The 14,415-nt window shown below is 40.8% G+C and overlaps 1 protein-coding gene across 1 annotated transcript; it reads right to left on the bottom strand.

Moving 5' to 3' along the window:
- Positions 1 to 6,440: 6,440 nt before the first annotated feature.
- Positions 6,441 to 14,128, bottom strand: LOC114548511 (microfibril-associated glycoprotein 4; the record flags this gene model as incomplete). Its single annotated transcript, XM_028568493.1, has 6 exons — positions 6,441 to 6,700; positions 11,139 to 11,306; positions 11,378 to 11,474; positions 11,625 to 11,660; positions 12,110 to 12,265; positions 14,114 to 14,128. Coding segments are annotated over 6 exons (732 nt in total), but the record flags the coding sequence as incomplete, so codon positions are not given.
- Positions 14,129 to 14,415: the final 287 nt, after the last annotated feature.

The following is a 14,415-nucleotide window of genomic DNA, read 5'->3' as shown; positions in this document are numbered from 1 at the left end:
CATATGGTAACTTGGCTCAACAAGTGACTCATTAAAACATGGATATAAATCCAGTTAAAAATAAAACAGTTTAAAAAAGCTATGTTAGAACTTTATTTTTAACTTTTTAACTTTAATCTTATTTTTATCTGATATGGTAGCATAACTGATTCTATTTTTCTTGTTCTTATACTTTATGTATATGTTATATATGTTATATCGTGTTATAAAAATAAATATATTGTATTATAAAATAAATATGACTTTGTGCAATTTGCCGGCTCAACCATCTGCAGCTGAATACAACAAAGACTAAGAAGTTGGTGGTGGATGTCAGGAGATGTAAGCCACACATGCTACCAGTCTCCACTGAAGGGGTCAATGTGGAGGTGGTTACAATGCACTGCATACTGTGTGTGCTTGTCTGTCTGTGTCTGTGTGTTTCTGTGTGTATGTGTATGTCTGTGTGTGTGTCTGTGTGTGTATGTCTGTGTGTATGTGTATGTCTGTGTGTCTGTCTGTGTCTGTGTGTGTATTTCTGTTTGTGTGTCTGTGTTTGTGTGTGTTTGTGTGTGTATGTCTGTGTGTGTGTGGGTGTGTGTGTGTGTGTGTGTGTCTGTGAGTATGTGTGTGTCTGTGTGTCTGTCTGTGTCTGTGTGTGTGTATGTGTTTGTGTGTGATTGTGTGTGTATGTCTGTGTGTGGGTGTGTGTGTGTGTCTGTGAGTGTGTGTGAATGTGTGTGTGAATGTGTGTGTATGTCTGTGTGTGTGTGTTTGTATGTCTGTTTGTGTGTGGGTGTCTGTGTGTCTGTGTGTGTGTGTGTGTGTATGTGTTTGTGTGTGTATGTCTGTGTGCGTGGGGGTGTGTGTGTGTCTGTGAGTGTGTGTGAATGTGTGTGTATGTGTGTGTGTGTGTGTGTTTGTATGTCTGTTTTTGTGTATGTCTGTGTGTGTCTGTGTGTCTGTGTGTGTGTGCGTGCGTGTGTGTCTGTGTGTTTGTGTACAATCCAGTAGAACACTTACAGTAACTATGTACTCAGTAATACACAGAGAACTGTATTCATCCATCTCCAACAATGTCAACAAACATGGAAACAGTATTATTAATTGTAAAATTTGTATCAGCTGTAGTCACCCATATATTATCTATGAGTGAACTTTGGAGGGAGAGTTGGAGTGATGTCATCAGTTATATAACAGCTGAACTGTGGACACATTATAACATGGATTTATAGATATATAGATTTTTTACTGATTTGGTAGCAGGGGGGGCGTGATGAAGCTCCGCCCCCACTGTGGGTTAATATCTGCAGCCAATCACATCTCTCCATGATGATGTAACTTCCAGTAAACAAACTGCTGCTGCTCAGGAATGTGTGTGTGTCACTAGGCTCATTGGAGATGAACCAGGTCTGCGAACCGATCACCGGCAATCGCCGCAAGTTGCATGCTGGGTAGATTTGTGTCTGACTTGATCCCGACTTGCTCTGACGTCATGCACACGTGGTCAACGGTAACCTGATGAGATCAAGGCGGCCGCAGGTTTGAGACCCAGGTGCCACAGTTGCTCTCCACTGACTGCAAGACCCAGGTGGACCCAGGGGCATGCTGGGAAACGCCGGCCTCTCAGCTGATCTAACAGCTGATTGGTTCAGAATAGAGGGTGACACGGGAATCAATTGTTGCTCCCATCCCATCCCGAGCATGTCCCGATCACGTGACTGCCCCCCCAAAAAAATTCTGCGAGATCCCGGGAGAAAACTCCCGAATCCCGTCTGCTCCCGTTTCTAGCAGTAGCCAATCAACAAACATATTGTGAGTTGTAAGCGGTTCTTTTTTTTCTAAAACGAAATGCCTCGCAAATCTTCTTTTTTATATAAACTTATTGATTTTGATTTGGAGGGATTTTAACTGCGATTTGTCTGATTTAAAGCCTTATTCTGGACAGAACACATGTTGTGAGGCTGATAGTTATGTTTAGAAATCAGAGAGACTAAATCTGTTCAGATTACAGATCATCTACAGTCTGTTATTAAAATCAGCAACAGATCACATGTAGAGCATTATGACAGCTACTCTGTCATAATAAAAACAACTGGAGACTGTGTAGCAGATGATATATGGGTCTGATAACATTTTATTAAATTGGAATCAGACCACAGTGTTTCTGTTACTTCCTGTTCAGCCTGAAGGCTGCTGGAATCAGCTGGAAAACTGTCTGACTTTACTGCAGCTTTTTGTCACCACCCCCGGTGTTCATCTCGAACAAGCCCTGTGTGTGTGTGTGTGTGTGTGTGTGTGTGTGTGTGTGTGTGTGTGTGTGTGTGTGTGTGTGTGTGTGTGTGTGTGTGTGTGTGTGTGTGTGTTGCTGGTGGTGTTGGCTCATCAATGCTAATGTAATGGTACCGTTAACTTCATGTCAAAGCTTGTTATATACCGTTAGTGCTAAATAACCAACGTAAAGCTAACAAAGTTTGTTAAGCGTTTCATTTAATATACAATTATTTAATAAAACTGCTATAGTTCAGGTTAACATAGGTCACTGTTTGTTGTGGCACATTTTCAACCTGCCAGCAACATCGGACCAAGCTCTAATTATTGTGCATTATTGTCCCATCTTAATAAGTCACCCTGTGCAGTTTGCCCTTTGAATGTAACTGATTCTTCACAGACAAGCAGGTAGACATTCATTTCATGCACTAATGACACAGTACATTTTTATAAATGTACCTGTGTGTGTTTGTCAGTATATGAGGCTGTGTTCTGATAGATCTCCAGTGGTCCTGCAGCCAAATGTCCTGCATGAAGCACCAGGCTCAATGTTGGAGCGTCACTATGTCAGATCTTTCCTCCAACCCTCATAAATACATTATTATTATTATTAATATAAGGAGTTATTTACCACTGTTGATGCAGTTACACTGATGTCTTTCTTAGAGTTGACTAAGTTGTGTCTGATATTAAATATGAGGACCTTCTGTCAGCACATTAGTCTATTTTAAGATGAGTCACACACACGTTACAATCTATTTTCAAATGCTGTTTATTCCCAAAATGTACATACCACAAAAAGTGTTTTCTTGCGTCCCATACTCAATGTCTAGAATAAGACAGACATGTAGGAATTTGTTCACATAATACTGCAAGTCCTCAACTGAAGCATGCTGTACATTCATGCACATGCTCATATATTTATGATTCATTGTGACCCAACATGCCTTAACTACATGTTTGTCTTTTACTGTAATTCCAAAGTTATCCACACTGACAACTGAATGACCAGAGCCTACAGAAGGAGGATCAGGTGTATAGAACAACTTTTAGCACTTTATTATTCTGTCCTCAGCAGGGTAGCACAACATTCTGGGCCCTGTAGAAAGGAATTTTGTATGGGCCCCTCCCCACATCCACAGCTATTCATTCTAACATCTTGTTGGGCCCTCCTCACATCAGGGCCCTGGGTACCCAGTCCCCTTTTTCCCCCCAGTCTGACGCCTCTGGTCCCAGTTAATTATTCTGTCCTCAGTATTCAGAGGTTACATGTATTGCGTGGTGTTACCACTGTAGAAGTATGTATTTGACATGTATTTAATACTTCTTGAGTACAGCACTCTCAGCAATATGACGCAAATGCAGCCTGGGCGACTGGCTGAGCTGATCATCTGAGAGATTTGGTAACAACACGGAGGAAGACGTCGGTTCTTTGAGCCGAAACAATCAGTGAGACAGAAGCTGGAGGTTTCACATCGCCCAGGTCACGCTGAACACAAGAAGAATCAAACAGCCTCAAGGCATACAAAATATATATTATTTATTTAGATGTATGAGTTATGATTAGTAATGGACACTGCATGTTTTTGTATGTTTTTTTTTTTGAGACTTCAGGAATGTCAGTGTAGTAAAGCTTATGTACATATTTAATCATAACAGTTTTGGTAGTTGAATAAGTTGTTTAGTTCTTTCTTTCTTTCTTTCTTTATATAATCAGGATCCATAAATTAACTCTGAAAGTGACTAGAGGTGGATGAATGTTCTGGATGAATGGATGAATGTTATGGATGAATGGGCGCTTTTATTAACGTAATGTAAAAACAAACAGAGCGAAGCTAATGCGTGAGGCTTAGCCAATTAGCATAAGCCGTTAGCCGCAGTTAGCGGTTAAGGGGAGAAAGGATACAGCTACGGTGACAACCGTTACGTTTAGGAAAAAGATCTTGGTTTGGACTAAAACACTCCCGAGGAACGAACACACGTTTTCCTGGGTGAAAGTAATAAAATATATTATTATATTATAGTAGATACCCGCCTAATACCTAATACAATAAATACAATATAATACAATACAATACATAAATAGATGTATTATTCCAGAGACCCAACAGTCCCATTGTGTCTCTGTGTGACTGATGCATGCTGGGTAGAGTTTGTGGCGGGAACATGCTACTCACTGTGAGTGATGGCGCACAGGTCCACGTTTCCGTGTTCGTCTTTAATGGAGACGGCCGGGACAAACGGCTTCTCGGGCTCCTCCTGCTCCTGTTTGGTCTGAAGAGACACACACACACACACACACACACACACACACACAATGTATTAGGCGGGTATGAACACTGTAATTCCATTTTTATGTATGAAGTAAACTTGACTTTGACTTTGACTATACATATATATATATATATATATATATATATATATATATATATATGTATATATATAAATAACAGCCGCAGCTTCTTCCGCTGAACAACCGAAGCTAACTGCGGCTAATGGCTAGAAGGGATACAGCTACGGACGAAAGTTATGCTAAATTACACCAAATCTCGCAAAATCTACTATAATATAATAATATATTTTATTACTTTCACCCAGGAAAACGTGTGTTCGTTCCTCGGGAGTGTTTTAGTCCAAACCAAGATCTTTTTCCTAAACGTAACGGTTGTCACCGTAGCTGTATCCTTTCTCCCCTTAACCGCTAACTGCGGCTAACGGCTTATGCTAATTGGCTAGGCCTAACGCATTAGCTTCGCTCTGTTTGTTTTTACATTACGTTAATAAAAGCGCCCCTTTAGTTCGCTAACAACAAACAGAGTACAGACTGACAGAAGCGGCAGAACCTCGGCAGTAAAGCCAGTGGAGATGATCAGTCGGGTCCCCGAGGTCCAAAAAACTGCCTCGGACACACTGAGGCGACACCAACTTGAGAAACATACATACATATACATATAGATACTCTGTATTGTTGCCCAAGAAATGAAAACCGGCAGCTGATTGGACGAACGCGTCACATGGGTTTGTTTTCTCGTCATGGCATCTTCGTTCAGAATACGATCTCATATTGGACTAAAATAGTTCACTGAAAAATGTTTCTGAAAACAGTTTAAGCGAGAAATAGGCCGTGCAGTTCCTGAATCAGTCTTCATTTCAGATCAAAAAAGGTCAGTTTAAAAGATCTTCATCAGATTTTGAGAGACTCTAGTCACACTCATCCTGCTCGCCATTTCTGGATGAGTCCCGACTGCCCTGCCTCCAACTGAACATGTCAGGTCGGCCAAAATGAACGCCGACAGCCCCCCAGACTGACGACGGCACGGGACACACCGAACAGACTCGAGTCACCGACCTCGCCAGTCCAACAGCCGATAATCGACCGAGTGTGTCCCGGGCATAAATCATACCAGAGACAGTTTATATATACCTGCAGTAAAAGTACTAATACTGCAATTAATCTATATTAATATATAATTTATTTGCTGATTACTCAAAATATTACAACTTTTGTCTTGTAATATTTCGACTTTTGACTCGAAAAAAGCAACAAAATGTAAAAAAAGTGACATAAAAGCTTTGAAAAAAATGGTCAAAAACACACATTAAAAAGCTTCTGTGTGTTTCAATACTCTACAGGATTAGAGACATTTTTTTTATTTCAAAGATGCAATTCACTATCTCAGAAGTTATATTTAGTGAAATATTTCAATTTTCAGTAATACATTAACAGTTTAACAGGTATGGTTTAATATAAGTATTTTCAGGAAATTGTTTTACTAATTTGATATGATTTATTTTTTGTAATTTCAGCTGTTTTTAGTAGTATTTTAGAAATTTAAAAAAATATATTTTCAGTAATACTTAAGTAATGTAGAAATGTTTCTTATGAAGAAAACATTAAAGAGGTTTTTAAGAAGATCATCTCGTAGCTTTCCCCCCAAAAGTTACCAAAATGTGTTCATGTCTAACAGTGCAGTGCTGTTGTGTGATGTCCTGCTACATCTGTTGCTTTTCGTTCAGCTGAGACGAGACACCAGAGAGTTGTAACTGATTTCAGACCCATCATGAGTCCATCTTCCATTAGAGAGTCGAGACAGAAAGACTCAGGAGACAAAGTGAAGACATCAGATCATCTTAATGCTCAGCTTCTTATTTATTGTCACCGTACAGCATTTTTATACTTTTCATTTTCTTTACTTCAGCACAGGACGGATCTTCATGCTGATGGTCTTCAGGGAGTAGCCATCACCTTTCCAACGTATCCACTCCACTCCAACATTAACGATAGTGTTGTCAGCCCCCCAACGATAAACACCGTTTGGATTTGTAGAGAAACATTTGTTGTACCAGAACGCCCCCAGGCGTAATCTGGCACAGTTCCTAGCATCATCAGAGTCCTGGTCTTTTTCGAAGGTGGAGAACTTCTGTCCGTTGTGATAACTCAGGGAGTCTCCTACAGAAACACAACAAGTTTACAATCAGAACATTATGATACAACTAACAATGATATATATTTTTGGAGTGTATTTACTCCAGTAAATACCACAGTCTACTTCTCTACCTACAGTAAGTATAACTAAATAATACAACTATTGAACTAACAACACAGGACTAGTGACGTTTAATATATATATATATATATATATATATATATATATATATATATATATATATATATAATTAAAACAATAAATCTACAGATTGAGTCAGCAACATTTTTTTCGGTACCTCCCCCTTACACTCAATCCGTAATAAAATAAACATTTCAGTTGTAAGAATACTTCCAAACCTATTTATCCTAATTCCTCTGAACATTTTATTTATTAAAAACATTTTACACACACAAAATAAACCCCTCCCTCTCCCGTCCGTACAACCTATTAAATCAAATATTTATTAATTTCTTAACTACACTGTAAGTTTTATTCTTTCTATCTTATTCTAGTTTAGCCTTTTCAATATTCAATTTATTAGGGGTCCAAGCCCGAGGGGGCATGGGAAATGCGTAATGCAAGGCATCGCGGTTCACATCTCTAGCAGAGCGTGGAACCCTATTGTTTTTCTAAAGATTATTCTTCTCCGCCTAAAACTCCGACTACAACCTAAACCGTACATGGTGGGGGGTTGCCATTTTGAGGACTGGTCCACAACTCTGCAAGGACCTCAGGCGCAAAAATTGACCTACTTCCACCACTAGGTGGCGCTATAGCAGAAAAAACGCATTTGGCCCTATAACTCCCACACCGTACACCCGACATTCAAAAACCATACATCTACGTGTTCCCTGGATCCAACTGAATCACGTGATATAGGCCACGCCCATTTCCGCCTAGACTTTTATGCGTGAAAAATCGCGATTTGTCAAAAACCTACTTTTTCGAACTCCTCCTAGACCATGCGACCGATCTGCACGAAACGTGGACCGTTGCATCTCCAGATTGACCTGACAAAAAGTTGTAAAAAAAATTTTTATACGATCAATATTGCGCATACAACACACAAACTAATTTGTGAAGCTAACTTTGAAAACACTAACTTTGCCATATCTCAGCCAAAATAAATGCTATCAACGCAAAACTTTAGATTCTTCTTTGCAATGACCCTCTGGCGGGCACACACACGTTTTGTGAAATTTAGCCACTAGGGGGCGCTACAAGTACATAAAGTTTATATCTCATGAACGGCTCATCCGATTTATTGAAAATTCGATGGGTACCATCTAGGCCCAATCCTGAGGCCAACCCTAGAGTGGGGTACAGAAGGGTCAAAGTGGGCGTGGCCTATGGGACCCAAAGTGACCCAAGTCTAGATTCACCACTTACACTAATGTTAACAATTTTAAATTTACAGGGTATATGGACAATGGGCCATGGACCACACCTACCAAAAATGACATGTGGACCACTAGGTGGCGCTATAATGTTTTTTTGTCTTTAACTCCCACAATACACATCGCACATTAGAAATTCTTACATCCACGTGTTCCTTGAATCCATCTGAATTACCTGATATATGACACGCCCATTTCTGCTTAAAAGTTTTTTCGCGATATCGCTCAATGCGCAAAACCACCTTTTTCGAACTCGTCCTAGGCCGTGCGACCGATCTGCACGAAACCTTGTAGATAGCATCTCCAGGTAGACCTGACCAAAAGTTGCACAAGGAATTTTGCTATGTTAAACTATGCGCATTTGATGACCAAACAAATTTTCCTAGCTAGCTACCACACACATTTCATAAATGTCATCAGCAAAGAACTTGAGATCCTTGTTCAACATCCCACATGATGCTCTGTACCAAATTTGGCGAAAATCGGCCTTTAGGGGGCGCTATAAGTAATGTTTATTTGTTTTGGCCAATACCTCAATGCATTTAAATGGGAAATTTGCAATTGTAATATCTCTGCCACAGTAAAAGCAATGAACACAAAACTGGTGATGCTCGTTCGGCATGCAGCTCTGAGGCTCTGTACCAAATTTGGTGAAGATCGGCCATTAGGGGGCGCTATAGTCAACATATACCAGTTTGGGCCTTCTAACCCCTTCTGAGGTTGAGCATGTTGTATACAACGCCAAACGGCACTTCTGATTCAGAACTTTATAACTTAATAAGCTAAAAGTTAACAGTTGCCCCTTTCTACTGGTGTTTTCTTTGTCTTCCTAGCCCTTACAGAAGGTTTTGCATCCAGCCTAGAAGTCCAGAGATTTTTCGGGTCTTTGTGAAATTAATCCATAATGTTACATCCAAGATTAATACACTGTGTGTAAGACATGTTAATAGTTTGTCCTTTATGAGTTATAATGTTCAATATGTTTATTTTTGCACTGGATGACTCCAAATATATAGAACTGTAGATGTGTTGCTCGTTCGGCATGCCGCTCTGAGGATTTGTAACAAATTTGGCAAAGATCGGCCATTAGTGGGCGCTATAATCAACGTATAAGAGTTTTGCCCTGTTAATCAATGTTAATGGGATATTTTCAATGGGAATGTATCACAGACCTTGCAGCTCACACTTATATATTTACTGATGTTTACCTCCTACAGTTACGTTTTGGTTTTCGCTTTCGCGTGCTCCCCTGGTGTTCTACAATAAACAAACTTCTTAACCCACCTGACAAAGTTTCTACAACCTTCACAGTGGACAAATGTAACTCTTTTGTCCCACTTTTTCAATCCAAAATCAACACCATTCATAGGCACTGATACTGTGCAATTAAACATTGCAGTTGGTGCTAAGTGGAGAGTCTGTCATAGTTTGATTGGTTATGTTGGTGGCATTGATTCTTAATTTCCCAGGAAGCTGATCGCGGTTACGTGTCAGTTTAAACTTCTCATCTCCAATCCTATCTGTATTTGTTAGAAGTGGCGCCGTCCTGAGTTGAAAGCCTACTTTACGGCTTTATTATCGAGTTAATAGGCGCGTGTGTTCGTGTCGGCCGCTGTCCATTTTCTAAGGTTTTGAAAAGCAAACAACTTTTGACAACTTTTTTTTTTTTTTTTGAACGACGTGCGCCTGTGAGCAATCTCGGAGGAAAACATCAATCGGCGCCTACAACACCATTTACAACAACCTGACCTCCTCCCCTGCTCTTTCAACCACTGCACCTGCCTCCCCTCCTCCACCCTCTCAGTCACTCTCTCATTTCTCTCTGCTGTCCCCTGTGGTCAGGGGGGTTAGGAAGTTTGTTTATATTAGAGAATTGTTAAAAGTAGTCTGTATATGCATGGAGATGAACTGTTAACCACTACATTTGCAACGGCAGAGTACCGCAGACCTTGTGCATCAAACCTCTCGATATTCACCAATGTTTGACCCCCTACGTAATGCTTCAGGTCCCGCATTGGCGCAGCTTCCAGGGTCATCGGGGGCGACTGGCGCGGCTCCCTGGGGCATCGGGGATGACTGGCATCGGAGGCGACTGGCATCGGAGGCTTGGGCCCCGTCATAACTGCTTGCAGTTTTAGTTTTTATTGTTTTATGTAACGCCTTTTTACTGAAATGTGCTGCCTAGAGCCCCGCTCTCTGTCAACATGCAGAGAGGACAGACAAGGTTACACTTACGCACTTTCAGGTATAGAAAGTTGGTACAGTTTAATTTATTGTGAATCAGTCATCCGTATTACCGCTGTAATTCGGTTGGTACCATAAAAAGTTCAGGATACGGTACCCAAAACTAAACCTGGTAAACACTCAAATCATTGACATTTGTTTGCTCTTACATTTCTTCATTAAAACAGAATTAGATAAAAATATGAAACCATGTGATTCATGAAATGTAAACAAAGGACTGATTTGATTTCTCAGCAACTCGTTTAAAGTGATGGTTCAGAGTAATTTCACTCTAGGGTCTTTTGCACCATGACCTCGAGCCAAACACCTCCCCAGAAGCTTATTTCACCTGGGTCTAACATTGGACGAGTTAACGTTAGCTGGTTAGCTGGTTAGCTTAGTGCAGGCGCTAATGGATCCATGTTTATATCTCGTAAATGACCCCACTAATGCCCGAAATGATACCAAATTTCTACACTAGTACATATAGGTTATGTACTCATAAAACGATGGATTTGAAAGTTTGTAAGTGCACCAGGAGTTTATTTAAATAACACTTGCCTGTTGGCTTCTGCTCTCTGCTGCTACTGCTACCTGCAGTAAGACGAGTGCTTAGGGACATCTACAAATTACAACACCGAAAAGACATACAACAAAAATATTTATGCTTTAAGCTTCTGGGGGGGTTGTTTGGCTCGCAAAGGACCCTAGGGTGAAATTACTCCGAACCATCACTTTAACTCTTTGTTTATTTGTTTAGGGACAAGTGTGTAGCATAAACTAATGTCACACTCCACACTAAAGAATGAAATTCTCGACCTTAATGTGGAAACCTCACCTGCTCCTCCATCAGTGAATCCAGAAACATGCAGTGTGTATCCATAGGACTCAGCGTTGATGGAGAATGAGGAGTAACGAGCGAACGTTTTGTTTCCCTCAAAGTCCTCCATGTCAACCAGCAGCTCGTACCTTTTCCTCTGAGTCAGGTGGTAGAGAGACTCGAGACCTGAAAACAAACATAAACATGTAGAAACAGTTTCATGAAGACATGACTGTTAGTTTGGTTTCATTTCTCACCGAGCCAGTACTCTCCAGCAGCGATACCAAAGCCGGTCTTGTATTGATCCCAGCCCCTGTAGAAGTTCACCGTGCCGTCCATCCTCCTCTGGAACACCTGGGGGGGATGGGATGGGATGGGGGGGGTTAACTAGCTAAACACACAAGATATCTGATAGCTCATGTTTCCAGGCAACAAGGTTTTTACTGGAATTTGATTTATTGTGAAGGAACTACAGGAAGTGTTGACATTAGTTAAAATACTCACTGTCCACTGTCCTTCTGAATCCATGTCACAGTACACCTACACACAAACACAGGTATTAGTTAATGTGATTCTGGGGGTTATTTTGTCCATTATTATTCTGGGTTTGAAAAGTGAAGCCACATGGAGGACGGTACATGAATTAAGTCTCAATAAATAAATGTGTAAATAAATACAGGGCTAAATCAATGCATATAGAAATAAATACAAGAATACATAAAAGAATAAATAAATAAATTAATTAATGCTTTAAATTTCCCCCCCCTTTAAAAAAGGCCATGCCAATTCTGGACAGAGCCTCTTAAAAGATGAATCTCAGGATTTAATGAACTGATTGTTGGAACATTTAAATAAAGATTGATTTGATTGGGTGATTTTTTTTAATCCAGCCCTAATCTGTTGTATCAGAAGCATCAGTCAGAACTTGTAACTCTTCACATTATTATCATCTGAAGTTCAGCCTGTGTCCCAGAGAGGATGAAGTGTACCTGGACAGCAGACGTGGCTCCGATGGGATAGATGGTGTACACTCCACTGGGTCGGCTGTTATCATTATTATAAATGTCACTGCAGTCCAACGGCAGAACGAGCTGCTGGCAGCTGATCAACAGGGGGGCCAGCAGGAGGAGGACGAATGAAAGCAGCTGGAACAGAACAGATGTTTTCATTTAGTTTGATCAAGAACTAATTTCTGACTTTGGCCTCTGCAGCAGGATCAGGGAGACTCTGCTGTCATCAACTCATTCTCATTTTGGTTGGTGCTGATTTGAAAACAAACTGTGCTGACATCGTACTCTATGTGGGGTTTTCCACTGGGTTCTCCCCCTGCGTTGGTATCGCTCTCATGCAGAGCTAGAATACTCTGTAAAGCAAGATGAAGACTTTTGCTTTCCCCGTCCAAATTCTGGGGCCACAAATGATTAAAATGTGCATGTGCTGAACCTGTTAAAATACTGAAATACTGATTAACAATTAGACAAACCATCAGATATATAAAGTTACAAACTTATGTTGGGGACCAAGAGTCTGGTTAAACCTGATTTTAACCAAAAGGCCTCAGATTAAACTGACCTCTGGATACAGGACACACATGTGCTCAGAGACAAAGGAATCTTGGCCTGTATGTAAACCCCAAAGCCGGGATAATTCACACCTCTATGCGAAAGTGCCAGCCAGAAGGGAAACGCCTCACAACTGGCAGGAAGTCAAAGAACTACAAGATTGTAGTCTTCACCCTTTCAAGAGTTTTGAGTCTTCCTATTGGTTCAGCGGGACCATTAACACAGCAGGGGGTCTTAACCTATAAAAAGCCTGATCCTAGGAAACTCCTCGTCTTCCATTGCAACTCCGTTGCTGAGGGGATCGCACAAGCGCTTGTGCTGAACTTCCATTTTCTGGAGAAAGTGGATTTAATTTCGGTGGATCCTTGAAAACGCACCAGTGTTTTCATATCTGCAGTGAGAAGGAAACAACGTTTTTCTTCTCAAAGTCGACTAAACTTTCCCCTTTCTGCCTTTTTGGAGGAAGTTTCTCTGTGGCTGCTGACGAGCACCAGGGGATTCGTCTGTTTCATTTCTGTGGAAATCTCTGGACAGAAACAAACGGACTGAACACACCGTAAGAAGGCTTACGTCTGGGCAGAGATAAGTAGTGTGTTTATTAATGAGCAAAGGGTTCGCTACCACTTGTTGCCATTAAGGTGATCTGATTTAATCATGTACTGGTCCATATGTGATTATTAATCTGTTCTGTGAATGTATAACTGATCACTATACTGTTCGATTTTTGTTGTGTTGAGTAGCTTGGTAAACCATAAGCGCTACCTGCTTAATCACTCCTTTCACGGAGGTTTAATTACTGTCTGCAATAGAATCGCGAAATCAGCTGTTAGCCACTGGAGTGGTTATAATGACCAAAGTTTCCCTCGGTAAGTCAAAAGTCTCAGTCTGTCCTAACTACACGTGTGGTCCAGACCTGAGTAGCTGAGGGGGGCGGGTCATTATTGATAACTAAGATCAGAGTGCCTCTTTTCTTTACTCTTCTTCTCTTGTGTGTGTGTTTTACTAACACACACACACACACGACACAGGCTAGCCGCGTAGCTCCCGAGCTAACGCTGTAGTTTAGCCACGTGGAATCGGCTTACGTTCGTACAGAGCTAACACAGGAACTAGCTACCATACCGGCTAAGCGTGCGCGTTGCCTAGCAACCCCCCGGCTTCTTCAGCCCCTCTCTGTGCACCCAGCACCACTACTGCCCTCTTGAGGCTAAATAGTTTTGTGCAGCTCACAGGAGTAGCCATTTTTGGAGTTGTTTTTGTGTTAGAACTACATTTCGACACCGCCCCTCCTTTTTCACTCACTCTCTCTCACACACACACTCACACACACAGACACGATTTGATAAAGTTATTAATAACCATATTCATAACTTTATTAATATTGATAAAACATCTTTGATAATCTGTACCCTACGAGAATCCTACACTTACCTTCATGGTCAGATTTCAGCTGAACTGAAGATGAAGATCCTGATGTCAGTGTGTTGGGATGTTCTGTTGTCTTTGATGTCTCTGATATCTCTAGTGTCTCATGGTGTCTCTCCCTCTTATTTATATTCTTGAAATTAATAAATTACTGAATAACTGCTGTTTCACAATGATAAAACAATAAACATGTCCTTTGGATTAAACAACATTGTCAGCACCAAAATCTGACTCGCCCACACTTTTGGGAACTCTGAGGTCATAGGTTGTGATGATTCATTATAATCTGACCCCTTTATTTATATAAA

Source organism: Perca flavescens, chromosome 21 (assembly GCF_004354835.1).
Source record: "Perca flavescens isolate YP-PL-M2 chromosome 21, PFLA_1.0, whole genome shotgun sequence".
Lineage (NCBI taxonomy): Eukaryota > Metazoa > Chordata > Actinopteri > Perciformes > Percidae > Perca > Perca flavescens.
This window is presented reverse-complemented; position numbering and strand designations above follow the sequence as displayed.